The sequence below is a fragment of the Babylonia areolata genome, chromosome 2 (genome assembly GCF_041734735.1).
Source record: "Babylonia areolata isolate BAREFJ2019XMU chromosome 2, ASM4173473v1, whole genome shotgun sequence".
NCBI classification, from domain to species: Eukaryota; Metazoa; Mollusca; class Gastropoda; order Neogastropoda; family Buccinidae; genus Babylonia; species Babylonia areolata.
The window spans coordinates 34,912,641-34,931,974 of NC_134877.1; the positions used below are offsets into that span (position 1 = coordinate 34,912,641).

At 37.8% G+C, this 19,334-nt stretch overlaps 1 protein-coding gene across 2 annotated transcripts; it reads right to left on the minus strand.

The window, feature by feature from the left end:
* Window positions 1–223: 223 nt before the first annotated feature.
* Window positions 224–17,838, minus strand: LOC143300589 (sperm microtubule associated protein 2-like). 2 transcript variants are annotated; one of them, XM_076614367.1, is made up of 8 exons: window positions 17,700–17,794; window positions 16,584–16,643; window positions 14,564–14,594; window positions 11,576–11,638; window positions 10,835–10,966; window positions 7,963–8,100; window positions 6,129–6,378; window positions 224–3,656 (listed from the first exon to the last, which is right to left on the minus strand). In XM_076614367.1, exons 1-8 carry the CDS (start codon window positions 17,725–17,727, stop codon window positions 3,366–3,368), a joined length of 993 nt encoding a protein of 330 aa, XP_076470482.1. In that variant the 5' UTR covers window positions 17,728–17,794; the 3' UTR covers window positions 224–3,365. The 2 variants fall into 2 exon arrangements, with proteins under 2 accessions (XP_076470482.1, XP_076470490.1); XM_076614375.1 differs by lacking the exon at window positions 16,584–16,643 and having other exon boundaries at window positions 17,700–17,838.
* Window positions 17,839–19,334: the final 1,496 nt, after the last annotated feature.

Sequence of the window (19,334 nt, forward strand, 5' to 3'; positions counted from 1 at the left end):
TGTGAGCTTATATGTTTAAGTCTTATGACTGCATGAAGCAGAGCAAGACAGAAAGAGTTCTTCACAAACAAGGAAAAATGTTATTTTTTACTACAATCCAGTAAACAACAACAAAATGAGACATGACTGGGGTCAACATTGCTACTTCAGACAAATTGAACATGTCCACTGGTTTATCTGATGCACACCACAAACAATGTGAGAACAGGTGGATAAAGGCAAACAAAACCACACTTTATTACCATGAACACACTTAAAGCAAAACTATACAAGGCAGTACAGTACAGCGTTTGCTTGAAAATAATACTGTTTGAAAACATGATTTTGCACTCCACATAAATAAGCCACCTGTGGCAAAATAGATACATTTCAAATAGGATAAATATATATATTTTGCACCCAATTTCTGTATAACATGAAGTGTGGTGAAAAATGGACCAAGTTTATCAGTACATGAGGAGGGAAATAAATAAACCAACACACACAAAAATAAGACAAAAATGTAAATACTGAATTGGCGAACACAAACACACACACACACACTTGATCACTCACACACACAATAAGCATACTGAATACAAAAAGTGATGTCACTCAAGAAAGTCATATAATGATACACAGCTTTGCCATTGCCAATTGACATTTGGTTTATAAACCCATTTTTTCTTTCTTTTCAAAAATACTTCTTGTGTGATACTTATATCTTTATCATCATAGATTTTAGAACTACAGATGTTTTTTGGGTTTTTTTTTCACTTGAAGTCAATATGGTATAAAGTTAACAACAATACTGGTATTGTAAACAAAGGGGGACAACAACAAAGCAGGATGACATCCTTGACCCAGAAGGTGAGTAAAAAGAAATGAACAACCGACACAATTCTGTTAATGTTAAAACAAGTTTGTTTGTTGTTTTATCAGTTTACGAAATATTAGGTGTGTTTGAGACATGTTAAGCAAGATTAATGCCAGTCTCTTCCTGTGAATAGTTTAAAATTGGAGATTATTGGGGGAAAATCAACAAGAACAACAAAAATATGGACAGGAACAAGTGCATATATTTTGGGAATATTTGGTATCCCATGAATTTTAAACAGGGCTGATAAAGATGCTTTGGACAGTTTATATTTGCCCTGAAGGTGCTCATTATACATTGTCTTAGAAATAAATAAATTCAATAACTTATATTCATGAACAAAAAAGAATCAGAAGAAGAATTTGCAAGCCAATAAAACACATAAGTTTTAGGGTTATTTGTGAAGGATGTGCAATAAGCAGTCATTTACAGAAACTGTGCTACACAAATACTGTTCATTATTGTTGTTATTGACTCCTTTAAAAAAAGACTGACTAAAAAATATGATTAATTAATAAGATATATATATATAAAAAGAAGGGGGTTAAAACAGAAGAAGCAGGACGACATGCCATGCTGGCATTATCACCAGACTGAATCTTTCTCATAAATATTTCTCTGTTGAAGGCTGTAACTCCTATGGTCACTCACTTTGATCTGTTGCTCATGTCAGTCTTTCTTTAATGTGCTGGCAGTTATTACGAATGATGTTTAACCAACAGCATGAGCATGAACCTCCAAAACGAGACTGTGAGTCAAAGTGCTATGACAAGTGTAGAACAGAAACATACAACAAAACAAAATAAAACTCTAAATGCCACTGAAATTCAAAGTACCAGAATGCTTTACAATTCAGTCCTGAGGCTAAAATGACTTCAAAAGATCATTTATATTCCCTGATATACTTCCAGTTTTAAATTTTGTTCAGGATAATGAGACAATTAATTTGCAGTGTCAGTGACTGGTGAAAACAAAGAAAGAAAGAATGATAATGATAAAAAAAAAAAATTAAAAAAAAAAAAAGTGGAAATGTTTTTGTCCCTTTCATGTTTGTTATAATTGCCTGATGTCTTCTCTCCAACTTCACTGTGCATTATTTTCACTCACACACTCACTAATACACCACACACATACGCACACATGCACACACACACACACTCATTAAAAAGTGTGTGTGTGTGTACCAATACTTCCTTTCATCAACAGTAACAACAACAGCAACAGTAACAAAGATTGTAACAATAACAAAACAGTGAGTTTAGGGGCTGGTAACAAACATAAAACTTTTTTAAAATATAGTATTATAGAATATACTAACACCCACTATAATTTTACTTAAACAGTTATGCGCAAGATAATGTGACTACTAAAAACAGCTGAAGTTCAGATTGTGTGAACTATCACAAGGCAGCAATGTAAACCAGATTTGTTCTGCCATTGATAATTATCATAAATTCCATAAGTGGCACTGCCAAATTTAAAAAAGGCAGGGTGTGGGGAACACTGAACATTCAGAACGTTGCACAATGGTTTTTTTGTGTGTTTTTTTAAGTTAATACTGAAAATGTATGGCAAGATCAATGACTGTTTTTATTATAAAAAAATACTTGGTTTTAACTTCATATAACTTTCAAGTAATTCCGATGGACTTCCTAAATGTTGCTCACAGTTACATCATCAAAATGGAAGAAAAGTTCACATAACAATGACAGTGACATTATTTTAGGACTGGTGACAACAGACCAGTTTATTTCATGAATGAGATTCATGAATGAGAATGAGATTTATTCAGTTTTGATAGCATGAATATTCATTTTATAACATAAGATTGTCATGTATACCCGTTGCGTATGTTTTTATTGGACACCAATGGATTAAAACATGAATACCATTGATGAATTTAAAATGAATAACAGAACCAATGTCGGGGAAACATTTTCTAAACAATCACAATCATAGATGACTACCAATCCCTGATAATGCTTCTTATACTGGATTTCTTTTTCACTTTGATTTTTTTTCTTTTCTCAGCTGATGAGTAAAATTAAGATGTAACTTTCATGCTATTACAAACCTAAGATTTCTTATACCAAGGTGTCTGATATAACTGGCAACAGTGCTATGCACACAGACACAGACACATAGACACACACACACGCACACACAACCACACTTTATGGCAGCCACAAAGAGCAGGAGAAAACAACATCATTTATAACCAGACCTGGACTGATGGTGTAGCTGTGAATGCCAAGAAGAAACACACACACACACACACACACACACACACACACAAACATAACACACACAACTGATGGACAAAGTACTGTACACAATAACATGAAATAAAACTTGTTGAAAAACAACTCACTGTGAGCTAGTGTTATAACAAGTCAAAATACTGTTGTGCACACATTTACCTGAACACACGATAAAGAAACATAAATAAATAAATGAATAAAAAAGAAAACACATCAACAGTACAGGCCAGAAACACCAGGTGTACAGTTCATCTCATGATGGGCTCAGCCAACTCCTTGATACGGGCAGGAATGACGCCTTTCAGAGCTGATTCTTTGACGATGAAAGCTTGGGTGTTGAACTGGACGTTATCCATGCTGGCACGGTTGACGGGTTGAGAGAGCTCCTCCAAGCGAGGCGACGCATGGGCATGTTTGGCGGCGTTGGAGACGGGCCACATTATGTCTCGGGCAAGCTTGAAAGCCTCGGGCAGTGGCTTTTCCTTGGCCATCTCCAAGCAGCGTGGAGAGGGTGAGGAAGATTTGGCTGCATTAGAAACCTGCCGCAAAAGCACATGTGGATACGTATACACAAGCGCAATAACAAACACACACACACACACATACCACGCACACACATACAGTGATATCACACACACACACACACAGAGCGATAACACACACAAAAACACACACATATGCACACCCACACAATGTTCATGCACAATTCATTCCAAACAATGCATCGAATATCAAGAAAAATATTACTGCAAACAAAACAAGAGAGGCAAGGCCTTCAAGATACACTTAAAAAAAAAAAAATCTAATTGTTAAAATGTGTTCTGTATTTGTTATTATAAAGCTTCGCGTTTAAAAAAAAAAAAGTCCTAACCAGATTCGAACCCCGCGTGTTCAGGTGAGAAGAAACTGCCTTATCCATTACACTATCGTGGCTCCTTAACTGACGTTCTAAAATTTAACATTTGAACATACTTTTTTAAAGGGCGATAAATCAACTGCAGTATTCGCAGTGAGAACGCTGTTTAAATCATTCTGGTGTATCTTGGGCGTTCAAAAAATCTTTAAGGGCAATAAAAAAATTCTTTTTAATGGCTACTGCCACAATCACACTGCAACATTTAGCCGTTTTCACTAGATCTAGATAGATGTACAAGTTTAGTTACACCCGCCGGGAATGTAGTACGACACGGTCGATTCAATTTCTCTTTTATATTCATTCTAGTTTTAAAGTTGATATGAAAATTTAGTATTTTGTTAAACTAATAACATGTAGAGCCAAGTACAAGTACTTCTAAACGTTGTAAGAAGTGAAAAGGACATCATTTTGAGAAAAGTCAAGACCGGAAATTTTTTTCGTTTCATCGTGATCAGTTCAAGGGTATTAACTCGCATGGTTTACAATTTTTAACTGTGAATTCTGACTGATTCTGTGGATATTTTTATGGCAGTTTGGGGCATAATCCAGTAAGTGATGAGGCCTTCACAAATCTTTCTCTGAATAAATATTTAACGGTCTCCTTCTCCAACTTTCCATCACATGTTATCGTGTATTGTCCATTGAATATAGAATTGAACGGGCAGGTCAACAACTTGAAACAAAATAGCGTCGTACGCGTTCGCGAAGAATATGAGCACGCGCTTTGAATGTGTATAAATATGTGTACGCAACTGATTTTTGCCCATGACCTTCAGGGCTCAGCCAACAGATCTGTAAAGTCCACTCATCGTATTGATTTTAGTATTTTCCGAAAAAGACCACTTGGGCGAATGAACATAGTGAAAGCCCTGTACACTGAGAGTAAAATACACAAGTTTTTTTATGTATTGAGTATAATTTCAAAATGTAATGTTTAAGATGAGAAAGATCAGTTTAAAGCAAATTAAGTCCCCTAGCATTAATTACAGAGTAATTTCCCTTCTTTACTATCTGCACAAAATGTTTGCAAAATAAATAAAACTTCCATGCTTAGCAAAAGAAGTTCCTGTTTGAACAAAAAATGATAATAATGACTGCTCTTGTTGTTGTGTCAGAATATCAGATCAAATTGCCAAGTTTAGAGAATACAAAAAATATAAATATAACAGTAAATGCAGTTTACATATAATTAGGCTTCATTTTTGACTCACTTGTGTAAACAAAGTGAGTATGTTTTAACCCGGTGTTCGGTTGTCTGTGTGTGTGTGTGTGTCTGTGTGTCTGTGATAAACTTTAACATTGACATTTTCTCTGCAAATACTTTGTCAGTCGACACCAAATTAGGCATAAAAATAGGAAAAAATTCAGTTCTTTCCAGTCATCTTGTTTAAAACAATATTGCACCTCTGGGATGGGCACAAAAAATAAAAAATGAAGCCTAATTATATGCAAACTGCATTTACTGTTATATTTATATTTTTTGTATTCTCTAAACTTGGCACTTTGATCTGATATTTGATCAAAAAATATAAATATAATTAGGCTTCATTTTTTTTTGTTTTTTGTGCCCACCCCAGGGGTGCAATATTGTTTTAAACAAGATGACTGGAAAGAACTGAATACACAACACATTTTAACGATTAGAAATTTTTTTTTAAAGTGTATCACAAGTGAGTCTTGAAAGCCTTGCCTCTCTTGTCTATTTTTTTGTGCCCATCCCAGAGATGCAATATTGTTTTAAACAAGATGACTGGAAAGAACTGAATTTTTCCTATTTTTATGCCTAATTTGGTGTCAACTGACAAAGTATTTGCAGAGAAAATGTCAATGTTAAAGTTTACCACGGACACACAGACACACACACACACAGACAACCGAACACCAGGTAAAAACATAGACTCTGTTTATACAAGTGAGTCAAAAAGCATAAAATCCAAGGAATTACATGTAAGATAAAATTCTGGAGAAAAACAAAAGGTCCATGTTGGGCTGCCGCTCTCTTCTTTTTCTTAACTTCTAAATACCATCATGGTGGCTGTTTCAACAAAGAACCTTTGTTTTCAGTGAACATTTTAAACAGTACAACATAACTCACATGCCATTCCGGGTCTTGGAATTGTCCGTTAGATCTTTTCCTGGGCTCAGCCAAACTACTTATTCGATAATTGGCCGAGGCGCTCTTCGCTGCTGGAGTCACAAAGCTCTGTATGGGTCGTTCGCCCTGGAAATCTGGATGGTACTCTCTGGGACGCGCTAACTCGGCTATGCGAGGTCGCTCCTCTCCTGAACCAGACCTTGACCTCCAAATGGGACTTTCTCGACCACAGCTGTAGTAAAACTGATTTCTGTAAAAAAAAATGAATGATAATAACGTCAGTACATGGCTTCGTTACTCTATCTGAATTGTCAGTGGAAAACCACCTACTTGAAAGAAAACATTTTTTAAAATATATACATAAATACCAGTACATGTATATTGCATTACACTCGCTATACCTGATTTTCCAATTGTAAAACAACTACTTGAAAGAAAATGTTTATCATAATATATATGTATATATGTGGCTTTGGTTACACTGTCTTATCTAAATGTTCACTGGTAAACCACCTACTTAAAAAAAAATTAAATGTATGCACATGGCTTTGTTTACACTCTCTATAACTAAATTTTCAATGGTAAACCAATTATTTAAAATAAAATTATAAAATGAATTTAAAAAAAATATATATATATCTATATGTCTGTGGCTTTGTTTGCACTCACTTCATCTGAATTTCCAAAGGTAAACCACCAATTTCTAAATAAAAACCAAGAGATAAAACTATTGGTCACAGCATCACCGGCCAGAAGGGTTGTCTGAATGGTGGAAGATATGCAATCACAGAAATGAAAATAAACCCAGGCCCTTTTTCTTTGTTTTCCATAAAGGAAGGAGCAGAAGATTGTAAAAAATCTGTCTTGGGTTAACTTCACTTTAAATCTTTATAGACTGACTAGGCGCAGCTAAAAAAAAAAAAAAAAAAAAAAAAGGGAGGGGGAGGGGATGGGTGTGTGTGTGTGGGCGGGGAGCAAGTTATGTGGGGGCGTAGGAGGGCACAGAAGGATGTGGAGCTGGGACAGGGAGGCAGGGGCACAGAATTATTACTCATAATAAGCTACATTGATCAATGCAAATGAGATTATTACATACAATGCACTTGGCAACAAAATTTCTTCTTTTATATGGGTCATAAACTTTGTCTTGTTGCTAAAACTTAACAGCAGCAAAATTTCTTCTTTTACAAAGGCTCATCAACTTTGTCATACTGCAACAGATTTTTTAACAAGTTCATGAAAGGAATCTGAACCATCTTTGGAATACTGATCAATTCAGTATTCAGTGATCTTTCGGAGTCCTCTTTCAAAGTATTCTGTGTATCATCAGACAGAAATGAGGTTCACAGTTTAAGATATGTACCTGCAGCCCATTTCCCTACCATAATCCAAAGCCTTGAAATTCAGGTACCAGGACTCACACTTCAGTGTGTGTTTGTGTGTGTGTGTGTGTGTGTGTGTGTGTGTGTGCATGTAAGTGTGTGTATGCACATGTTTGTATGATTTGGAGGCCACTGAATAAGACTTACAGTGGTATCAACAGTGGTAGCAAAAGTAGCATCTATAGGTTTTAACTGTTTGTGGACAACGCGAAACCAAAACTTCCATTTTTCAGAACTTCAAATAGATACCACCAGGAACAAGACAGAACAACAGCAAGGCTAGCCAACATTAAAACACAAGAATGGAGAGAAAGAAAAATACAGAAAAAGAAGAAAGAAGACAGACAGACAAGGAACAAAGGAGACATCCAGACTGACAGGTTAACGATCTGCACAAGCAGCCATTCCTCTATACCTTGCACCCCTACCAACACATCTTCTCCATGACTTACTTCTGCTCAGAATATCCCGGGTGGTACCTTTTGGGCTTCGCCAGCAACTCCAGTCTCCCGGAGGATGGTGCATGCTTGGCTGCTTCAGACACTGACCAGATCATTGAGGGCCGACCCATACCAAGGTAGTAGAGACGTCTGCAAGCCCACAAAAGATGTGTCACTGAACATGAGTGTTGCAGATCTGATCGGTAAACAGCAGTTCAAAAGCAGCCTGTGTTAAAACTGCCAATTATAAAGAGCTGTGGAATGTTTCTTTAGATGATGACCATTTTTAATATGTTACAATAACAACCACAAAAAAAAAAAAAAGCACTGATAATACACAAATGGAATAAGATCTGTTGCAACTATCAGTTGCAGGTATCTTTTTGATATTCACAATGTTATAGTGCCAGGTTATGGTTGGGTTGTGGCATCCCCAAGCCACAACACACTACCTCTTGTTTACCAACTCCCCCCTACTCTCCCCCCCCCCTTGCCCCCCATCCCCACTCCTCCCCTACTTGAGACTGTTGGTCACAGGAAGTCCCTTTCCTCTCCACACACACCCCCCTCTCTCCCAGCCCTCTCCTCCCATGCTAAGCCCACATGCCTGCTCAGTTGTTAAGCCACTTGCAGGTACCTCACAGTCAAACATAGCCAGAACAATTAGCCTCTCAGACACCAATTCAACTCCCTCCTCCCCCCCACTCTCCTCATCCCTCCCACCACCCTTTCCCTGCTGAAGTGTTTGTAGGGATTAGGACAGTGTGTGTGTTGCATCTAGCTATTGGTCATCCTCTTCTGACCAACCAGAGGTGTCCGTTTGGAACCTTTTATACACATAGTGTGTTTACAACCAATCAGGTGATGTGTCTCTATATCATAGACGCAGATAGAGTGTTGGGACCATTGGTCCATTGGGTTGTTATCAGTTAGGAAAGCATGAATATAAACAGCAAGCTCACATGGCTACAGCAAACAACTCCAACCAAACAAACTTGACCTTAAGGGTGTAGACGCCAATAGGTCGTTAAACTCCAATAGACGTGGCTACAGCCTTTTCCCTGCTGTTAGCAAACTAGGGAGCCAGACTGAGAGACTGAGGCTCCACTGAGAGACATCTGTTGACCAGGAGGGCTGTAAGTAGTGAACTAGGATCTATTTTTTGGACTTGGTTGAATGTTTGATTTCAAGTATTGGGTTCTGTAACTAACACACTGCCCCAGTGGGATTGTGTTCAGTCACAAAAACACAAAGTGAACTGAGATGTTTATCACATAAACACTGATAGAACCATTGAGCTGACGTGCTACAGCACATAATTATAAGTGTAACAAACATGTGTTTGATTCAGAAACCATGAGTTGTGTCAGAGTACAGCCAGTATGTGTTTGACTTGTTGAGTGAAAGAAAAGTGGTTAAGGTATAAAATATAGCCAATACTTTGCTGAATGGAAATACTGGTTTGAGTCTTTTAGTACCCCCCCACCCCCCTGACCCCCCAACCCTTGTCATGCTATTTTGCTATAGGTATTATGGTATGATGTTTTGGTATCATGTTTTGGTTTAAGTGGTGTTGTATCTTGGCTCGCAAAATGACAATGTTCAGTGATACGTCAGTTGTGTATCAGTTGTTGACCTACTGTGGGAACAATGTAAGCATTGTGTTATGAGAAGCTATAAAGATGATAATTGTGTGCAGTATCTGTGTACAGAACAGAATGTTTTGTTAAGCTGCGCATGGAGTTAGAGATATTAGCTACTTATTTGTATGTTAGGTGGTGACGGTTATATTTAAGGCGAACAAATATACCGTCTGTGTGTGGAGGATATTCTGTGTGTGTGTGTGTGTGTGTGTGTGTGTGTGCACCAGGGTGATACAGCAAACTGTTATGGGAGACATGTTTGACTAGTTGGTAGTTGTGATTCCCATGTGCTGTAGTCATGTGTTAAATGCCAGTGGGACAACACATAATTGTCATGTGTTTAAAAGATTTGAGACCACTGAGAGTCAGTCCTATGTTGGTGCACACAGGTTGCTAAATATTTACCAGAGACAATTTACTTGGTACTATGATTACCAGTGAGATACTTTGTAGAGACAAAGGGAAGATATGTTTGTACTTTGTAAACAATTATTATTGTACGTGGTTTAACTGTGGTTATGAAGACTGAGAGTTTGTATTTTAGTCAGTGACATGTTTGGTGCACAGTTTGTATAAGTCATATATTTGGTACAATATTTTATGTCACTAATTGTTGGTTGAGGATAAGCTAAAGTAAATGGAGCTTCTGTAATCTACATGGATTTCTTTGAGGAGAGTGTATACATTTGCATACATGGTGATTCGGTCCGACAACATATTGATGTTTGCATGTTATTCTAGCCTTTCGTGGCAATGATGTTTAGCATATGTTTTGGTATTGTTTTGACCTGGGTTTTGGTTTTTTTTATGTGTTCCAGGTGTGCTGCTAAATGCTAGCTGCTGCTAACTGCTAACTGCAAAGTTAGGATGTGCTGCTAAGTTAGGATGTGCTGATAAGTGCTGTGTTAGGGAAATAAACACCTCAATTCATCTTACTAAAAGACCCTGCTGCGGTACGAGGAGAGAGTGGATTGTGCACCTATCCTCTGCCTGTTATCCTGCCTTTTCTTCCTTCTTCCCCTTTTACCCCCACTCCCACCCCTTTTTACAACAATAACAACAAAAAATTCAGATACTGTACAAATGGAATAAAATTAATCTCAATAATCAGTTGCTGGTATCTTTTTTTCTTCTTTCTTTTTCTTGGGATATTTTTACAATCAACAATCATGTTTGAGTGTGGTGAAAATTTTTGTTTTTTTAAGTTTGAAAGAGCAACTTTTCATTTAAAGTCCACACACCTGCCTTCCTGTCCTGCCTGAAAGTTCCTCTTCGGTGTTGCCAGTTCCTGGATTCGAGGAGTGGCATGTCCATGCATGGCGCCGGCAGACAGGGGATACATGGGTTCCTGTGTGCCCCACCTCACTTGGGGTCTGGCGTGGATGGAATATAAAAACAACATGACAATAGCAATGAGCTGTGAAAACTGGGTGGGCAATATGGTTGTGAGCATCCATATTTTTCTTCTTCTTCTGCGTTTGTGGGCTGCAAATCCCATATTCACACTCGTATGTATGAGTGGGCTTTTATATTGTATGGCTGTTTTTTACCCCATCATGCGGGGTGGGCAGCCATACTCTGTTTTTAGGGGTTTGCATGCTGGGAATGTTCTTATTGATTGCAGGATCTTTAACATGTGTATTTGATCTTCTGCATGTGTATACACACAACAGAGCTGTGACAGCAAGGAAATAAACATATGCTGATATGCAGTTCTGAAGAGACGGTCAAGAAAGTGTGTGTGTGTGTGTGTGTGTGTGTGTGTGTGTGTGTGTGTGTGTGTGTGTGTGTGTGTGATAGACTGGCAGAGAGAGACAGAGACAGACAGAGAGAGAGAGAGAGAGAGATCAGAATTTTGTCTGCAAAGCATAATTTTCAGGAACATTTAATACCTGAAAAATCAATAAGCAACTACACAGCCACTCCACATATCAACTTCACAAATGAGGGCTATTGTTTTGGCAAAATGTATCAGCTCTTACCTTAAACAGGTGTTCCATCCTATCTTTGGCTCTTTGGGCCTGGCCAGCAATTCTATACATTTTCTGTAAAACAAAGCTTTAGAATCAGACAGCCATTCTAACACTTCTCAGCTACTGGTTTGAACATGTGTTGACACAGGAAAAAGTAGTATGCACAGACACATAAACAGCAGAGCAACAACAGGCTAACAGCTATCATGTTGAAACATGTGACAAATTATCATTCTTTCCATTTAGTTTGATGGTTGTTGACTGTTACACAAATGCAGTTAATCCTGAAATGAAATGTTTTCCAAATACAAATTATAAATGACACTGACATCAACTCTCTGTCTTTGAGCAACTGCATTTATTACTATGCTTACAGGCATGACAGTAAATATTAATGTTATCATTGTCTGACACACTGTGTAAAACATATGGCAGAAAAAAGTCAGACAAAAAGTCAATAAGACAGTTGAAAAAAATGAAATTAAATGTGACCAAGCGCTATGCTTGCTCCAAAACTTGCCTCACACACAAGCTGTAAGCTTGCCTCACGCACAAGCTGTATTAGCAGACGACAGTTTTTCCAACTAACCCGCGCACAGATTGTGTGACATCACTCCCAGTTTGAACGCCAAGCCGCTTACATCATTTTGTACTCGCCAGACAGCCTACTCCTCGACCAGCATCGCGGTATGCTATTGGCTGAGCTGGAATCTGTGTTTCTGGTCCACCGTACTTAATTAATTTATCTTTTGTCAGATCAGTAAACTACAAGTATTATATACTGGCAGAATCGTCGCGATTCCATCTTTAAGTGTATTCCATTTGTGTTTGCCTACGTTAAACTGATTTAACGCAGTTTGTAATTTTCAGCGACAAGCTCATTAAAACTGACTCTGTTCAGGTGACTTAAATTAAGATTATAAATTCATCTTAAATAACCAACACTTCATTTTATACTCATTATGAATTAGGTGCTTATCCGACGTAAATCGGTTCAGGAATCATTTAGAAATCTGTCACTGAACACCTTGTAAGAAACACAGTTGTTGTCAGATTTGGCCAGATTAGTGATGATCTGCTCGCACCACACGTGACTGTCTTTGCAGTCCGCTTAACTTGCAAAAATTGGCACAGTGAGTGATGAGTGGTCATTTCATACCTGGTCAGTCATCTGAGAAGAGATGCTCTCTCTCTCTCTCTTGCTGCGTCGAGGGTAGTGTGAGTATGTGTCGTGTGTGTTCTCACAACGGTTGACACCTCGCTACGTATCGCTGTAAGTACTAGTGTGTAGAATGTGTTGATTTGTAAATTGTATTGTTCGACATAGTACTTGTGTTCATATGAGTATGTTCAGTTATTGCTTTGTTCAGTTATTGCTTTGACATGTTAGTCACAGCTTGGCTATGACTGATCTAAATAAATGCCATGTCGTCATGTGCTTGGAGCAGTGTTCCGTTTGATTCTTCTTAACGTCACAGTCAGTGACGTCTCTGGACACTGACAGTTTGTTCGAGAATATTCTAGTGGGTGCATATGATGCATTCTTTCTCATTTGCTGTCACTGATGAAGGTTAGTATTTCACTGATGCTCAGTACTCTAAGATGTGTGTAGTATTCTGTTGTGGTGATTACAAGATAGTGTTTGATTAATATCAGTTATGGTTAAAACCACCTGATGTGTATCAGTCTGTTAATTGTAATTTAGTTATCATGCTCTCTCCTATACGGCTTACTCCAGTATAGTGCTACATGATAAACTGATTCATTTCAGTCACTTTGACACAGTATAAGCTCTACCTAATCTATACTGTCAGTGTACTTTCACCAAGTCAGCATCGCTTCAATCACTTTAACTGCGCTATTTAAATGTATTAGAAATGTCATTTGATGTCAGCGTTTGGTCTTCACACATATGCATTATGTTGTTGCGTATCTAAAACCCGAGTGATAGTCTTTCCATGTAATATGTATACATGTGCTTTACTATTCACTTGTGCCGACATGTTGTGCTTATGACATTTGTTTGTGTCATTCCAGGAACCGTCTTCTCTTCTTAGTCTTCTCATTATTTCTTCTTCTCTTTCTTATATTCTCTTATTATTTCTTCTTCTTAGTTCTTCTCTACATAACTATTGTAAATAAAAAAAATAGAAAAACCCATTTGTGACTGGCCTCTATATGTACCTGGCCTGTGCACGGGAATTCTCATCTATCCTTTAATTCAGTCAATCAATATTTAGTTAAGTCTTTTGTGCCGTCCGTACCCTATTAGAACCACTCAGTATACGGCTACAAAAGTGGCGTCACTGACAGGATTTTGATCCTTCATTAATCAACGACAGGATTTTGATCCTTCAAAAATATCCTTATGACAGGATAAAGATCCATTACAAAATAGATCCAGATTATTCTTCTTTTATCAAAATTAAATCCATCCCTAAACCACAGCCCTTTACCACCAAGTGTACCTTGTTACTACTTGACGCTGTGAGCATAGGATGTGCAAAGTCTTCAAACCTCTTATAATAAATTAAAGCTCATAGCCAAGCATACTCTATCTCATAAAAAAAGGAAAAAGAGAGAGATGGAGAAAGTAACATAATATTGATTAAAAAAAAATAATAAAAGAAATAAAATGAATGGACCAACTATATAGGAAATACAGAAAAATAACAAAAAGAAATTTCTCATAAAGGACATGTTGAGTAAGTAGCAGCCTAAACATGAAAATGGTTGGCCTTTATTTCTGATACTTTTGAGATGAGAGAATGAAAAGTAATAAACCCCTGTTGTGCCTGGGTAGATTTCTCACAACATGTGAAAGAGTAGAAATCAGCATCAGCTCTTCACAAGAGGAAACTGCTAACATTATTTTCGGTCTATAGGATTTGGAATACATTAATCAAGAGCTCAGAAACATGGTGGTGAAACAGCATACCACACTAAACCATACCCCAATCATTCATCTCATTTTCTTACAAAAATTAAACTGGTTACCTTGAAGCTTCCAAATCACTCTTCGTCAGTCCTGCAAAGAAGTAAAACAACACTAATTTAAAACAAAATCTTTTGAATTTTACTTCTTTTCTTACAAAAGAACAAGACTGACAACAGAACTAATTTCTTTTCTCTTCATTTAAGTCACACAGAACATTTTACAAACAAATCAAATCTTTAGATATCCTAAAAGCAGAAAATTTGAATTCCTCGTCTGATGGACAGGCAATGTCATGGCAACCAATAATGGACAGCAAATCAAGTTAAAACAGTAGTACCCCCCTTCCTCCCCCCCCTTCCCTCCAAAAAAAGAAGAAAAAAAAGTTACAGCATTAGTATATATGCACACACACACACACACACACATGCATGTGTACACACAAACACACACACACTTAATGCACACACACATGCACACTCACACACGTAAATATACACACACTCAATCTCATAAATACATACTAATAAACACACGTGCTCGCACACACACACACACACACACACACACACATGCATGCAAGCATGCACATTCACATACATAAACATACACTCACACATGTGCATACCCTCTCTTGCACACGCACACATTCCACATACGCACAAACGTTTACAGTTCATTTTCAAACAAAAAAAAACAAAACAAAACTAACAACCTTAAAGAACCCGGTTACATGCTTCAGCGATTCCTGTTACAGTATATACCATGTACCAAGTCATTATAACCGCATGCCAAGTCTTTTATGTTCTTCAGCAGCAAGGATCTGCAAGGCACCTATATCAGATGGCCGTGATATGAAGAGTCTTTGTCATGGTGTTACAGCTGATCTACTTCTGGGTTAGTGTAGTGAACAGTTCGGTTTTTCTCAAGCACACAACACAGCAGTCTGATACATGGTGACACTGCACACGTTCATAACAACAAAAACCGCGGCATCGATACTGAAACAAAAAAACAACAACAAAAATCAAAAAAAGTAATCATCATAATCATTGTTCTTTACACTGCTATTATTATCATTATTGTCATTGATGCAACATCCGTAACATCAAATACAATACTGAAAATATTCAAAAGTCATTACAATTGTTGTTATGAACACTGCTATGAATGATTATTATCATTACTGTCATTATTAGCATCATCTTTACCATTATTATCATCATTCACGCTACATGTATGATTCAAAGACTGAAAGAAATTTAATCCTTTTGCTCCTTTTGCGGTGTGGAGGATACAATAACAATGCATACACATTGAATAACAACTTCAGTCCAACAATGTCACTAAAACAAGCAACACACACACCCACACACATACACACACATCTGTGCACACATGTGCACCCATACACCTACACAAACACACACATTAATGAAAATGATTTGCAACAAAACAAATCAAACTTCAACATAGTGACAAGTATGTTCCAGATGTAACTAAAAGTTACACACCCTTTCATGGCAGTGGAGGGGAAATGGAAACTGAGGTCACTGTAAGATGGTTGGTTGGCTGGTTGGTTAATTTATCTATGGTCTGATCACACAGATTAGTGATTTTAGGAAATGCATGAAATCACATTTGTCCTAATGATTTCAAGAGATTAAGGTCACCATGATAGCAAGAAGAGCTCCAGAATATGAGGGAATCATGATGGACCACACACAAACGCACTCACATGCATGCATGCATACATGTCTGTGCACACATGCACACACACAAATGTGCACACCAACAAACAAGAATAAAATAAAATGGAATTCATAAAATATTTCAATTTCTATTTTACATTTTCAAAACCATGAAAGCAAAATAATTCTATTCAGCTATTATATCAAGGTCTGCCCAGGAGCCTTTTGGCAGACATGTACCTCATCTAGATTCCGGTATATTGTGAAGATGTGATTGAATAGTGTGTTACAAAAAAAACAGCAAAAACAGTTGAATCAGCAAACACACACACACACACACACACACACACACACATACACACACACACACACACTGTGAATCCAATTTTACCATTCTGTAGAAATGCTGTTCCTCGTTCATCTGGATCTGTGTCATACTCGCCAAACTCCCCTGAGTATGATTTTGTTTTTATTTATCATTCAGAAGCAATATAAGTTACAGTGCATGTTACAGTAAACAATACAAATATGCTTCACATATCAAAAACAATGACTACTCAAAGTCAGACACGGTTAAAAAATAACAAAACAGTTTTGAAATAACTGAAATGTAAGATAGAGGATATATGACTGATTTATAATTCTCATCAATAAATATGCAGGGGTGTCAAACATTTTGTATGCTAAATGAATGTGTTTATGCTTTTTTCAGTGCATTCATACATTTTTATACAGTGCTATTTTGCCTATGAGCAAGGAAGTCGGTGCAAGAAAAGAATAAAGTGATCAAGAGAATATGACTTTGAGAGAAAGAGAGAGAGTGACTGAGAGAGGGAGGGATCATGCTACCACTGTTTGTGTAGGTTTTTTTTTACAAATTTATTTATTTGTGTGTGTGTGTGTGTGTGTGTGTGTGTGTGTGTGTGTGCGCGCGCGCGCACGCACGCACACACACACACACACACGCGCACGCACACGCACGCACACGCACACACACAGATGTATGAATACACTGCACAAGCATGCAGGAACGGAAATATGCACATGTATACATGTGGCAGCTGGGTGTACATATTGTGCAATATGATGCAGCTGTACATTATATTACTACATTGGCACTATCCCAACAACTGGGATTTGACTGAATATTAGGAAAAAGAAAACCAAACACACATCCCCCATCCCCCTTACTCCCGCAGGAGAAAAAAACAACAGAAACGAAATGAAACAAAAACTCAGCAAAACATCCTCCTCCTCCCTCCCATCCCAACAGAAAAAAAATAACGAAATGAAACAAAAACATTGCACAAGAGACGGATGTTAAAAGAATGCTGTATCCATATGTTTCATAACTATCGTGCAAAGATCGATGCAGCGTTTTATATCCTTTGGCGGCAAAGCCATCCAACGATTCATGCAGACTTGTAACTTTAACGAAAAGCCGGCTTCGGGGGTTAAGAAACGTATTCCCCAATAAGGAGTTGAAAATGTTGTGCTTGTAACTTACTGATGTCCTCTGACTGGCCGACGGTCATAGTGGACTTGATGCCGGAGCGTTGGGTGTTGAAATCAGGCCAGCACAGACAAACCCCGCTTCTAATTCCTCCCCAAAACCCTCAACCAAGCCAAGACATTAAACACGGGACATAACTCCAATTACTTTTATTTACGGATCGCCTAGCAACAGCAGCCGCAGTCAGTGAGAATCCAAGAACTGAAGAGCATCACGGGACAGGATTCAGAGCTAACGAATAATACATGACTGGTCTTTTGAAATCACGAACTTATATAAATTTGTAAGTCCGTGATTCGAAGTCCTTACTGCGTGTTAATGGGATGTTGGATAATTAAAATCCGCGGAAAACAAGCGTTAACAACAACACGCACCCTCGCCCCCGCCCCCGCCCCCAACATTGTCATGTACATATGTCGACGTCCTCTTAACATGTGTATATGATACCAAGCAATACATAGAAATAATGCAGATTCTTTTCTTTAAAAAAGCAACAACAAAACAAAAACAAATGTGAGCACGTCCTGAATTCCACTCCAAATAATTATTTAGATGTGATCATATTTTAATTTTATTTCAAAAATGTTGATTGCGAGGTTATCAATAAATTGCAATCTGCAATTTAAAAAATGTTGCCCATCAAGTGAACCTTTGACCATGGGCCTTCCTACAAACATCGTTTATTATACACAATGTAAGCATAAGATGATTTTTTTTTAATGATACAAGATACTGATGCTGGACTTCAGTTTATAAGATGATAGTTTCCTTTGTCCCAGAATTAAGTTAAATCACAATATAGTATTACGGAACCCATTATAATTGCTAAAAGCTGCATTACCCTCTGTGCAAATATGTGTGTGTCCTGATATGGCTCTGTGCAGTTGGCCAGACAACATCAAGTGTGTGTGTGCGTGTGTGTGTGTGTGACAAGAGAGAGAGAGAGAGAGAGAGAGAGAGAGAGAGAGCCGGCTTCAATCTTCACTTTCCCCTTCCAGTTTGCCTCTGTGTATGTGAGGATAAGAGGAACTGGATGTGAAGAGCCAGCTGGCAAGCCATACACCCCATATTGTGCATAATCCAAGCCATGACAGTATCAACAGAATACCAGCCATGTTGAGTCTGCTGAATCCCAGCCACTTTGTCAACGTAAAATCAAAAACCATCATCATTGTGGGCTGTTTATGTATATAATGGGTGTGCAGCAGTGCTTTCACTCAAGGTATTTTCACATGTAATGATAGATAAATGTGTGTGTGTGTGAAAGCCTCCACTTTCCATCTATTCCATCACCCTCCTCAGTGTGTGTGAGTGCATAATTATGTCTGTCTGTGTGCAGTGTCAGTACAACAGTTTTCTGACAAATACTTTATGATGGTATGTCCATAAAAGTTCTGATAGGAAGAGAGAGAGGGAGAGGGAGAACTCATACTCGAAACATTTTTTATTCAAGGATTGATGTTTTAGGCATGACCTATTCTTCTAATAAGTCCTTGCTAATCTACATCCATTACAACAGCACACAAATAATCTAAAGGAAAGGGGAGACAGAGAAAAGGGAATGACACCTACTCAATGCACACGTATGTGAATGTAAGGAGAACAACTACGTAAGGAAGTGCAAGTTTC

What these genes read in the sequence shown, in the direction of transcription:
- LOC143300589 (XM_076614367.1), bottom strand. Translation starts at nt 17,727, where the DNA reads ATGACCGTCGGCCAGTCAGAGGACATCA. An exon ending in AGTGATTTGGAAGCTTCAAG is followed by an intron (nt 11,639 to 14,563) that starts GTAACCAGTTTA and finishes TTTGTTTTACAG; the next exon opens with AAAATGTATAGAATTGCTGG. An exon ending in CAGGCAGGACAGGAAGGCAG is followed by an intron (nt 8,101 to 10,834) that starts GTGTGTGGACTT and finishes GTGGGCTTGCAG; the next exon opens with ACGTCTCTACTACCTTGGTA.